General features: G+C 42.3%; 1 protein-coding gene across 1 annotated transcript; it reads left to right on the top strand.

Annotated features, from left to right (window-relative positions):
• Positions 1–4,076: 4,076 nt before the first annotated feature.
• Positions 4,077–5,722, top strand: LOC128855386 (uncharacterized). Its single transcript, XM_054090247.1, has one exon. The coding sequence runs from the start codon at positions 4,665–4,667 to the stop codon at positions 5,685–5,687; it is 1,023 nt and encodes a 340-aa protein (XP_053946222.1). The 5' UTR covers positions 4,077–4,664; the 3' UTR covers positions 5,688–5,722.
• Positions 5,723–11,829: the final 6,107 nt, after the last annotated feature.

An 11,829-nucleotide genomic window follows, 5' to 3' on the forward strand; every position in this document is an offset into this window, starting at 1 on the left:
GTTGAATGGCCCGGAAAGAAGCCATGCTGCTCGGGATGTACCATGTCCTTGACAGCAAAAAGCAATTTGTCCTGGATGATGCATTCAAAAAGCTTTACAGTGGCGGAAAGCTTTGAAATAGGCCTGTAATTATTAATATCGTTTTTATAACCGCTCTTGAAAATGGGTGAAATGAAAATCAATTTCCAGGCATCAATAAAAGTACCCGACGTTAATGATTTGTTAAAGATTAACAACAGAGGGTATAGTAAGTCACAGAGTTACACTGCTTGAATAACACCGCAGACAGACCATCAGCATCATTGTTTGAAGAAGAATTAAGTCGAGTAATGCCTCTAAATACATCTTTAGAGGACAATACTAGCTTGCCGAAATCAGTAGAAGGGTGTATATCGAAGAAAACATTTTCCTCACTGTCGGTGGCCGATGCAAAATTGGACTTAAAGAGCACAGCGAAGAAATTAGCGGCATCGGCATTTCTGTGTAAGAATTTATCCAAACACATGAATTTCTCTTTATACAGAGCGAAGAAATTTGAAGTATTACATTTTTTGAATTTGCGGAGAAATTTATTTCTCTTATTTTGATGTTTTTTGGAAACATACTTGCAAACATTTCATTCTTTCTTAGTATACTCCGGAGTGATCGTGATCATCGCTTGCACTAACAAATCTTATTCTGAATATAGTAAAATGATTTAAAAATAAAGAATAAATAGTTATTTTAGGTAAACATAAACAATAGTAGAATTTATTTCTCTCCGTGACATTATAAGTATTTACGAAAAATTGGCACATATTCAATATGCAGTACGGCACAACATTTGGTAATTAGTTCAAATAATAATAATCACCATAATCATAGCATCACAGTTCGGGATGAACCAGTGCTTCTGTTACAGTTCGCCTCCACGTCACTCGATCATCAACTTTTCTTTTGATATCAGATATGCCCAAAGTTCAAGAAATAATAGGTCTATTTATAAGTTCGTGCGGTTTTACAACAGATGGCGTAACTTGATTATTATTCCATCGATCCACATTTCCAAACATTCATTGGAGAGCTACTGTCGTAAGGCACAAACGTCAGTATAAGTTTTTTATTTGAAGCGTAAACAACAATATTTTTACCACACTTGAAAATGTCGAATTTCGTGCCAAATAATGTGTTTTTGCGGGGAATTCTTCTTCATTATTTTAATATGAAGAAAAAAGCAGCCGAAAGTCATCGTATCTTGGTGGAAGTTTATGGTGAGCATGCTCTATCTGAGCGAACGTGCCAGAAGTGGTTTGCACGCTTTAAAAGTGGTGATTTTGGCTTGGAAGACGAAGAACGCGAGGGTGCGCCGCCAAAGTTCATGGATACCGAATTGGAGGAATTGCTCGATCAAGATCCGGCTCAAACGCAAGAAGAGGTTGCAAAAACTTTGGGAGTTGATCAATCAACCATTTCCAAACGTTTAAAAGCCATGGGAATGATCCGAAAGGTAGGCCATTGGGTGCCGTATGAATTGAAGCCAAGAGACGTTGAACGCCGTTTTATGGCATGCGAACAACTGCTTCAACGGCACAAAAGAAAGGGTTTTTTGCATCGAATTGTGACTGGCGATGAAAAGTGGGTCCATTACGACAATCCAAAACGTCGGGCAACGTATGGATACCCTGGCCATGCTTCAACATCGACGTCGGCGCAGAATATTCATGGCCTGAAGGTTATGCTGTGTATCTGGTGGGACCAGCTGGGTGTTGTGTATTATGAGCTACTGAAACCGAATGAAACGATTACGGGGGATGTCTACCGACGACAATTGATGCGTTTGAGCCGAGCACTGCGAGAAAAACGGCCGCAATACGCCGATAGACACGACAAAGTTATTTTGCAACATGACAATGCTCGGCCACATGTTGCACAAGTGGTCAAAACATACTTAGAAACGCTCAAATGGGATGTCCTACCCCACCCGCCGTATAGTCCAGACCTTGCGCCATCCGATTACTATCTCTTCCGATCGATGCAACATGGCCTGGCTGACCAGCACTTCCGTAATTACGATGAAGTCAAAAAATGGATCGATTCGTGGATTGCGGCAAAACCGACCGAATTTTTCACAAAGGGAATCCGTGAATTGCCAGAAAGATGGGAAAAAGTAGTAGTAAGCGATGGACAATATTTTGAATATTAAATTTGTAACCATTTTACGTCAATAAAGTTTCAAATTTCGAAAAAAACCGCACGAACTTATTCATAGTCCTATTAGTACAAGTAAAGTCATTAAATTTGAAAGAAGTTGAGAATGAACTGGTCGGCAAGGTACACTGGAGTACACCTGCTTTGAAAGGGCAGTGTTCCCTGCACTGGTACACAGATGGCCAGAAGACACCAGAAGGCATAAGCGCTGAAATATATGGCCCAGCACCAAGCGTTCTGTGTCCATAGGTAGTTTCCCAAGCGGAGGTTTATGCCGTCTGCCTATGTGTAGGGATCAATTTAGACAGGAACCTCCGGAATGAGAGAATCGCCAAAATGAGCGACTATCAGGCAGCTCTTAAGGCACTGTTATCCTGTGAGGTTAAGTCACCACTGGTCTTTGAGTATATCGAGAAACTGAAGTTGTTTGGAACGCACAATCGCAACCGGCTATAATAATAATGGGCCGGGTATAACTGGGAACGAAGTAGCGTTTAGCAAGAGAGGCGGCGTTCTCATCATTAACAGGATCCGAGCACTTTTTTGCTATGCTCGGACAAGACACCATCTACGAGGAGCTTAAGGCTAAGGGAGGTTAGCTGACACCAAATTATGGGGTTAAGCCAGGCGAAATTCTTACTGGCAGGGTACAATCAAAAGAGGTTTAGGAAAGTCATAACCCTCCCTTCATTTCATGACAACAATGTTTCCACGGGTTCACCGTAACCTATTCAGGAGCGACTGCCATTTAAGAAATAATTTTTCCTATCGTGATGACTCTTCCCGAACATACGTCCTGTGGACTAACGAGCGAAACTGCTCAAGCCCTGCGCTGGTGCTATGATAGCATACAGATATACTGGCATTACGACAAATTCGGCAACTTGCAGGCAAAACAATTATAATAATTAACGCAAGCAACCAAGTGGAAAGTTTACTACAGACAAGAGAAAGAAAAAAAAGGAACTGAAACGAGCAAAACGACAGAACGAACGAGCTGTCACCATTGTCGCCGCAATAAGCCAAATGAAACAAATACAGCAACAAAATAAGAAAAGCAAAAAAGACAATTGAAATAAAAGGGCCATAATAACAACAACAACCGCCCGATATAGCAAGTAATCACAGCGTTCACATGCGCACATTTGTATGCTACATATTTCGTGATGTACATGTGAATGTGGGTAAATATTTTATTGTTAATACAGGAGAGCGAGTACTCATTTACAGATGCACATACGCTCACTCATGGCTCAACACTAAATGATATATGTGTGCACGTATGTATGCATGTATGTAGACAAAGCTGCTGCTTAAACAATCCGTTCATACCAGTCGGGCCAACAGCGTCAAATTGGAAAAATTAATGACGCTCTGTTGACAGCTACAAAAAGAGACTTATATCAATGCCGGGAGTGTGCGCTAGTATAGGCAACTCTACAAGCTATCACACACATGCTCATATACATACATGCCGTTCATACATATAAACTCCCCAACCTGCTTCTAGGCAAGACAAGCACCACACCGGCAATGCATTGTGATTGGTTGAACGGAGCAGAGTAGAGCGCACGCCCCTTTTTTAACTCCTTAGGGTGTTTTCAAAAACAACGCGCCGCTGTCAGTCTCTCACTCTTTTTTTTTAATTTTTATTTTCTCTCCTCTTTTCAATCTAATTAGAGGCAGTTTTGTGACGTCATCGAATAAGGCGCCAAGCACCAAAAGAAGTGGAAATGAAAAAATACTTGCAACCAGTTTATTGCTGAGAGCATGATTGGGACTGGTTTTTAGTGCTCTTGCTCTGTAAAACAACAACTCAGTTGCCTCAATAAGCCACATTGTTTTTGTTTACTTACACAATTTTCATTACTTTATTTTTGCATTTCCACTTCTTAATTTAATCGTTCGCTGCTCTTTTTCTCTCTCTCCCATGCGGTACAGCAGCAGTCGTTTGACAAGTAGCCTCGCGCCGCGCCAGTGAGCTTATGGAGAGCGCAGCAGCAGACGAGGACGCCAAGAGCCATTTTTCCGTTTCAGTCCGCGTCACAGTGCCAGTATACACCACTGATGTGTTCGTTCGTTTTGGCTTTTGTCGTTTTGCCGACGCAATTTTCAAGCAATTTTTATGGGCCGCGTGCGTCGCGAATTTGGTGTCACACAGAAACGGGTATGCCACGGCGCGATCGCTTAGGGTGTGCCAGTGAGAAATATCAGTGCTAATAAATACATACTTTCATATACACATTTAACATATTGCCACTTAAATATGATTGCCAGCTAATATCTCCAATTGTTTCACTAATTAATGCAGCTAACATTCGAGTACTACCGCATCTACAAATATTCATAATGAAAAAACAAACAAGCGCCAGTGCAATTGTGCGACTTTGAATGTGAAAAGAAAATTGTACACGAGTAATTGTTTTATATAATTGAGTTCCTTTGCTGTATTCATAGTGTGACACTCATAGCCGAGCATGATGCGTTCTGGTAGTCCAATTGCACGCCCCACCAGTCCGGCGGTCTCTGAGATTTCAGTAGGCTCTCCGAGCCCGCCGCTGGTCACAACAACGCACAATCTAAGTCAACACAACAGCCTGACCGCCTTTCAGCCGTTGAGTATGAAGCGCGCGCGATTGTCGGACGGGCGCGTCTTCGGCACAGTGCCAACAGTAGAATGCACTGTTTCACCAGCCAACCGCCAACAACCACAACCTCCACAATGCCGCAAGTCGAGCGCGGAGCGTGTGAAAAGCTTTTCGATTGCCGACATTTTGGGTAAAGGTGATGCCGCCACCACTCGTTCCCCATCACCACAATCAACTTCACCGCGATCTTTAATTCTACCTCAACCACCAGAAACGCTTCTACAGTCCAGTGGTGCGGCCACTGTTGAATTACCAATACTGCCGCTTCTGCCACGTCCACAACTCGCAACCCCAGCCACGCAGTTATCTTCAGAAGCTCTAAGCGATCGCCTAGCAACCACTGCAGTGCCACTGGTTATGACATCTTCGCAGCTGTTGCTCGACGTGCATGGTTTTCCAAAGTCTTCGGCGCACGCTTGGCAAGCAATGCGTAGCGCCGCTACTGCGCTGCCCTTGCGTCCCTTTTTACCGCCCGCTCTCTTGCACTATGAACAACGTCTCGCTTGGGACTATCAGCGTCAATTACAAGAACACTTTCAGGCGCAGGCACAGCTTTTGCGTCAAATGAGTATGGATCCGTCGATTATTCCGTCTGAAGATGGCTCGGAACGTTCACATTCCAGTTCAACGGGCAGTGAATGCTGCTCTCCAGGGCTGAGCGGTGCACCGACGAGTGCAGATGGGGAGGCAACGGCCGGCTGTGATGATAAGGCAGGCGAAAATGATGCGCGAAAGGGTAAAGATGCTACTTATGGAAAGTCACAAAAAGGAGCCAGTGATACACCGCTGGATGCGCTCTTCCAGCTATCGACTAAAAATTTTGATGACGGTTCAGGTAAGTTTTTGGACTAACTAATTCGGATTGCTCATTTTTGGGGATGTGTTTAATGTACAATAATTAATTCTTTAGGCGAACAAACTCTTTTGTTCTACTGCTAACTGTTTTAATATACCTTATAACTTGTTTTGATTACATTTTTTTGGATTTTTCGCTTTAAGAAGGTTTTAACGCAGGCGTTTCAAACAAATCCAAACGAATATTAATTATCGAAATTTAGTGCAAAAGAAACTTTGATATGAAATGAACCATAATCGGCCTTACTCAAATCGGAAGCGCAGACGAAGATTCCTGGACTAAAAATCAACCGATCTTGTCAAAATATATATATGAGGGGTCCATACCGTGGTTTTGTTTCAAAAATCAAAGCAATAAAAGTCTATATATAATATATATTGTATATATATAATTGGCGCGTACACCCTTTTTGGGTGTTTGGCCGAGCTTCTCCTCGTGTTTGTGGTGTGCGTCTTAATGTTATTCCACAAATGGAGGGACCTAGAGTTTCAAGCCGACTCCGAACGGCAGATAGTTTTATGAAGAACTTTTTCATGGCAGAAATACACTCGGAGGTTTGCCATTGCCTGCCGAGGGGCGACCGCTATTAGAAAAAAGTTTTCTTAATTTTGGGGATTCACCGAGATTCTCTCTGTGAATTCCGAATGGTAATCACGCACCAACCCATTCGGTTGCGGCGGCCGCGGTCTATATTTTCGGTATATTATTGATTTATTCCAAAGAGTTTTATAGAACACGATTTAATTTACAATTGCTATTTTCCGAGACCTTAGTGACGGATTCTGGGCATATCTCACTAATGACTTGATATTCACCTTAAATACCTGAGTAATGGATGACTGGATGATTCGCGTAATAAAGGACCCCACGACAGTTTACGAGGAAGTGTTACCGCATCAAATCACATCTCCGTTTGACAATTAACACCATCCATACAGCTGATAACCCGATTACCAATAATCGCACAAAATATCGATTAAGATAAGGATTTTGTGGTATGGCCCGGCATCCTGCTGCAACCAAAGATCGTTGAAGTCCATGTTTTCAATTTACGTCCACAAAATATTCTTTAGCATGGTTTTGTAATACTCACCACTGATCAATGGTATTTCCCGCAGCATATTCAAAGAATAATGGTCTAATGAAGCCGCCGTTTCGAAACCCATATCAAACTGTCAATATCTGACGATGTATTAACTTCAAAGCTAATGCAACTTATTATTCCAACTTTTCCGCAGAATCTCGAGCAGATGTTGCCATCGTCCAAACTTCTACGCCATACAAAAGAACGGATAGGATGAGAGACTTGTAAAGCATGATTTTTGTTCGTCGAGAGCGGACTTTACTACGCAATTGTCTGCTTTGTCCAAAGTAGCACTTGTTAGCAAGAGAGATTCTACGTTGTATCTCAAGACCAACCAAAAACGGAGTATCTTTTTATCTTAAAGTTACAACTGTCAACAGTGACGGCGGTGCCAGTATGCGACAGATTTTGTGGTATTGCCCAACTTAATTCGATAGCCTTTTAAATATTGTGGCATAAGACAATTTCTTCTCGTAGCATTGAAAATTGCTCTTGGAACTTTCCCAAGATATACCTATGAAATGAGACTTTCAGCTATTAGTCCATAGATGTCGCTACGAGTATCTTTAAACCTTCCCAAATATCTTGTTTTTTTCGTCTGTCATCTGTAAACAATATTCTGTTCATTGTTTGTTACGTTTCATACAACAATGCATTTTTGTCGCTCTAAAAAATGTCAAATTTCGTGCCTTCAAACTACCTTTTGCGGACGTCGTGAAACCACTTGTGAAATGCTGCTATCCGGTTCAAAAGGAAGTCTTTTTTGCATCGAATCGTTACGGGTGATGAAAAATGGGTGTATTTCTCCAATCCCAAGCGTAAACGATGGTACGGACGGCCCGGCCACAAGCCAAAAACAACGTCCAAACCAAATCGCTTCGGCCGCAAGGCAATGCTGTGTGTTTTCTGAGATCAGCGTGGTATGATTTGGTACGAGCTATTAAAGCCAGGTGAAACAGTTGACGGTGCACGCTACCACGACAATTGACCGATTTGAACTGCGCTGGTGCATGCGGCTTACTCACCAGACTTGGCGCCTTCCGATTATGTATCGATGCATCGATGGGCCACGCACTTTCCGAGCAGCGCTTCAATTCTCACGAAGAAGCCAAAAAATGGCTCGATGATTGGTTTGAGGCCAAAGACGGCCAATTTTTTTGGCGCGGCATCCACAAATTGCCTGAGAGATGGGAAAAATGTGTGGCTAGCGATGGCTATTGTTTTGAAGATTAAATTTGTAACCATTTTTTGTTAATAAACGTTTGAAATTGAAAAAAGTCTCATTTCATAGGTATGCACTGGTATATGCCGTATTGTGGATATCTGGCCGATGATAGATGTACAAGGTCTGCGGTAACACCAATCAGGTATACTCGTAGTCAGTCCCCTGATGGCAAGTTTAGGGCTTTCACGCAAATGGCTTGTGAGAAACTAATGTCCAATTTTAATATCAATAATTGGGGCAGAAGGTCGGACGATGACAATATCCCAAGAGGCATCACTTGGAGTGTTTGAGAGAAAGATTCTGCGAAAGATTTTTGAACCTTTGCACATTAGTGACGGTGCGTATCGCAGGCGATGGACGAATAAGCTGTATGAGCTTTACGGTGACATAGACATAGCGCAGCGAATAAAAATCCAGCATCTCCGGCTCTGAAAGTATTCAATGCGGTACCAGCTGATCGTAGCTGAGGAAGAGAAAGGACTCCTCTACGTTGGAAAGATCAGGTGGAAAAGGACTTGACCTCGCTTAGTGTGTTCAACTGGTGGAGGTTAGCAGAAGAAGAAGAAACGAATGGCTTGCTTTGTTTATCAAGAAGAAAAGAATTGGGGCAGATTGCAGGACAATCCTTCTTGAGAATTAGACAGAACACATGAATAAATCGTGCATTCGTTTGTTAGTATCCCTTAGTTGGTGCATACACCTTATTAGTTTTTTATCATCGGGCTTGAAAAGCTCAGTTTGCCTCTGTTTGGGATTTGAGCTTCATTTCACTAATCTTATTGGGCATCTCTTCCAGTTACGTGCGACATTTCTGACAATTTTGGCTTTCGGGATTTATACTTTGGAATTGTATGTGACTATCTCTTGGTAGGTCTTGGGTATCATGAAAAAGCTTCTCTTAAGAAACTACAGGGTTTGATTGTAAAGTAATGAGCCTTCCCGTGCGGAGCATCTGCCAAGCGATCAACCGAATCGGCTGGTGGAGGAAAATGATCGTTGGACCTTCCCCTTCCACTAGTAACCGGTCCCAATTCGCTGGCAACAGCGGTGCAGTCAACATCGCTCCGCACGTGAAAGCTGTTAAAGTGTGAAAGGATTTTGAGCGCATGTCGAAATCCAAGGTCAAAACCATGCTGATCATCTTTTTCAACTCTCGAGGCATCGTCCACAAGGGGTTTGTACCTCCAGGAAGCACTGTAAACGCAGCATTTTACAAAGAAGTGCTCCTTCGGCTGAAAAAGTGCGTCGCCCGACCTCGTCAACAATTGGACCCTTCATCACGACAATGTGCCGGCGCACACCGCCTTCCTCTGTACCTCTGCATTGGCCAAGATGGGGGTTCCGGTGCCTCCCCACCCTCCCTACAGCCCAGACCTGTCCCCTTCGGACTTCTTCTTGTTCTCGCAGGGGAGGCATTTCGACTCCATCGAGGCGATTCAAAAAACTGTGACAGCCGAATTAAACGCGATTCCGGCGGAAGAGTTTAAAAAATGTTTCCTGCAGTGGAAGGACCGCTACCAGCGGTTTTGAGATAACATCAAATCGGATAACAAATTGGAGGAGAAAGTCAATCAAACACAGAAAGTGGTATCCAAGCTCTTCCTCCTATTTGTGGCATGCATTCTTTCTACAATTAGAGAGACTTACAGTTTTATGTCGTCTCCGAACAGCGGATGGTTTTTATGAGCTTTTTCATTGCAGAAATACCCTCGGAGATTTGTCATTGCCTGCCGAGGTGCGACCGCTATTAGATAAAATTTTATTAATAGGTGTTTCGTGCTCAGGATTTCGAACCTATATACTTCCGAAAAGTTGTCAAGAACCAATCCATTCGGCTACGGCGGATGCATGTACATTTACCGGCTAATATTAATACGCCTCGAGAGGTCTTCTGTCTAATTCCTAAACTGAAATTTTGTTGTACAATAAATTTGCCTTGTAAGAGCGATTTGTAGCATTAAAAAGTACATCGAAATTGTTAAGATGGTCCCTGTTTTGAAACTTAGCTATTTAATACATACTGATGACTATGTCTGTATATTCAATTTCTTTCAACTGAGTAAAAAATATGGAATTATTCGGGAACATTTTTTTTATAATTTTTAATTTGTTCAATTTATTAATTAATTCTTAGAAAATTTCATGTACTTTAAAAAAGCAAAAATTTTGCAGTTGTGGGTTAAAATTGAACTCAATGTGAAATTAATTCTCAAGACCATAACTCAGCCGAAAACAGCGACATCTTTACCCGTTTAGGTGCAAAGTGGCACGCCTTCCTGTTTCATTTGAGTCTGCACGCATGTATATATGTATGTGTGTATGTATGAGCCTTGTATGCATGACTTACAAACTGCCATATCTACCACAATGCCCCACATTATTATATTAGTAAACCACTAACAAAAAATCAACAGCTTCAGAAGAATGAGTAAAACAAGCCCGACGATCCATCAACACAATAGGAACACGAAGCCGCGGCACAGTGATCGATGATCAATTGTTGTCATTACGTCTTGATGAGATTCTGTTTAAAGCGTAAACACAGTAGTAAGGTCACTCGCCTGCAGTGGATTAATCAATTCCACAATGGATCTCCACATCGGCGCGCTGCTATGCCGCCAAAGGAAGATCAGTGGCAACCGCAAAAAAAGTAACAACAAACAAGAACGTGAAACAACGCGACTAATAACAGCAAAATCAATCCAACTTGGCAATATGCATACACACACACACGCAAACAAACGCGAAATTTCTCTGCTAATCTACCTCTTCGCATTCCATTTGGTTACCGAGCGAAGTTTTGATTACAAATATGATCGTTTTGGCGCATGCGTATCATTTCACTCATAACTCATCCACCGACCGACCGACCAGATGTAACGAGCAGAATGAAAACGAATAGCGCATTGCACACAAACACAAATAAGAGCAATGCGCATAAGAAATGGGACCCAATTTCAATACTCGCTTGATTTCTTGATTGGTTGAATGATTGTGTGGTTTCTAACTGTTGACTACCACAACTAAATTTGTAGGTATGTAGATGCTTGGACAGAAGCTTTTCCAACCGGAGGCGGCCGACGTTTTCTCGTTAAGCCCCGGAGACCTTGCCGTGATCGTGTGATCGTTCAGTGAAATCAGCTACTGTATTGCGCACATCTTTCGGAGGCTCTGTATACTTGTATGCGACTATGCACATACATATGTACGTACAATCAATGCACATGCTTCACATCTACATACATATAGTAGCTGTAACAACGTTGTGATAATATTCAGTTAAATTGGATTCACGCGGGGCACGTACGCGTAAATCGGTGCTTCGTAATCAGCAGACAGTTCCACCATCGAGTCGCATTGAGGCAAAGTAGACTGGGGCAGAGCAGAACAGATCAATTCAAATTGCACCGCTTACGATAAGCAAAGCTTTTTTTCTTTTTGTTTTTGATTGTTTTCTTATTCTTCAACTTTAGACTAACTCTCCTCCCCCTGTGGCTCCTGGCTCCATGTTCTTTTGTATTATTATTACATTATTATAGTTTAATCACGTGATTTACCATACCGCCACTGCTAGTTTATAAACTCGCGACAGCAGTCAGACGCGGTTTCCTGGCGTCAGTTGTGTTACGCATGTACGAAAATCAATTTGAAAGTGTGCTTCTTCCAAGTGCTGAAGCTTCGAGCTTACATTGGAATATGCACATTCAGATTGCAAGAAATACGTAAATATGTATAATGAGTGGCGCCTCATATCCGGTAACGAAACGGTTTTCTACATTTTAATCTGCTTTCGGCTACTGGGATTGAATCGAGCCACTTTGTCTGCGAC

This window comes from Anastrepha ludens, chromosome 2 (assembly GCF_028408465.1).
Source record: "Anastrepha ludens isolate Willacy chromosome 2, idAnaLude1.1, whole genome shotgun sequence".
In the NCBI taxonomy this organism is placed as follows: Eukaryota; Metazoa; Arthropoda; class Insecta; order Diptera; family Tephritidae; genus Anastrepha; species Anastrepha ludens.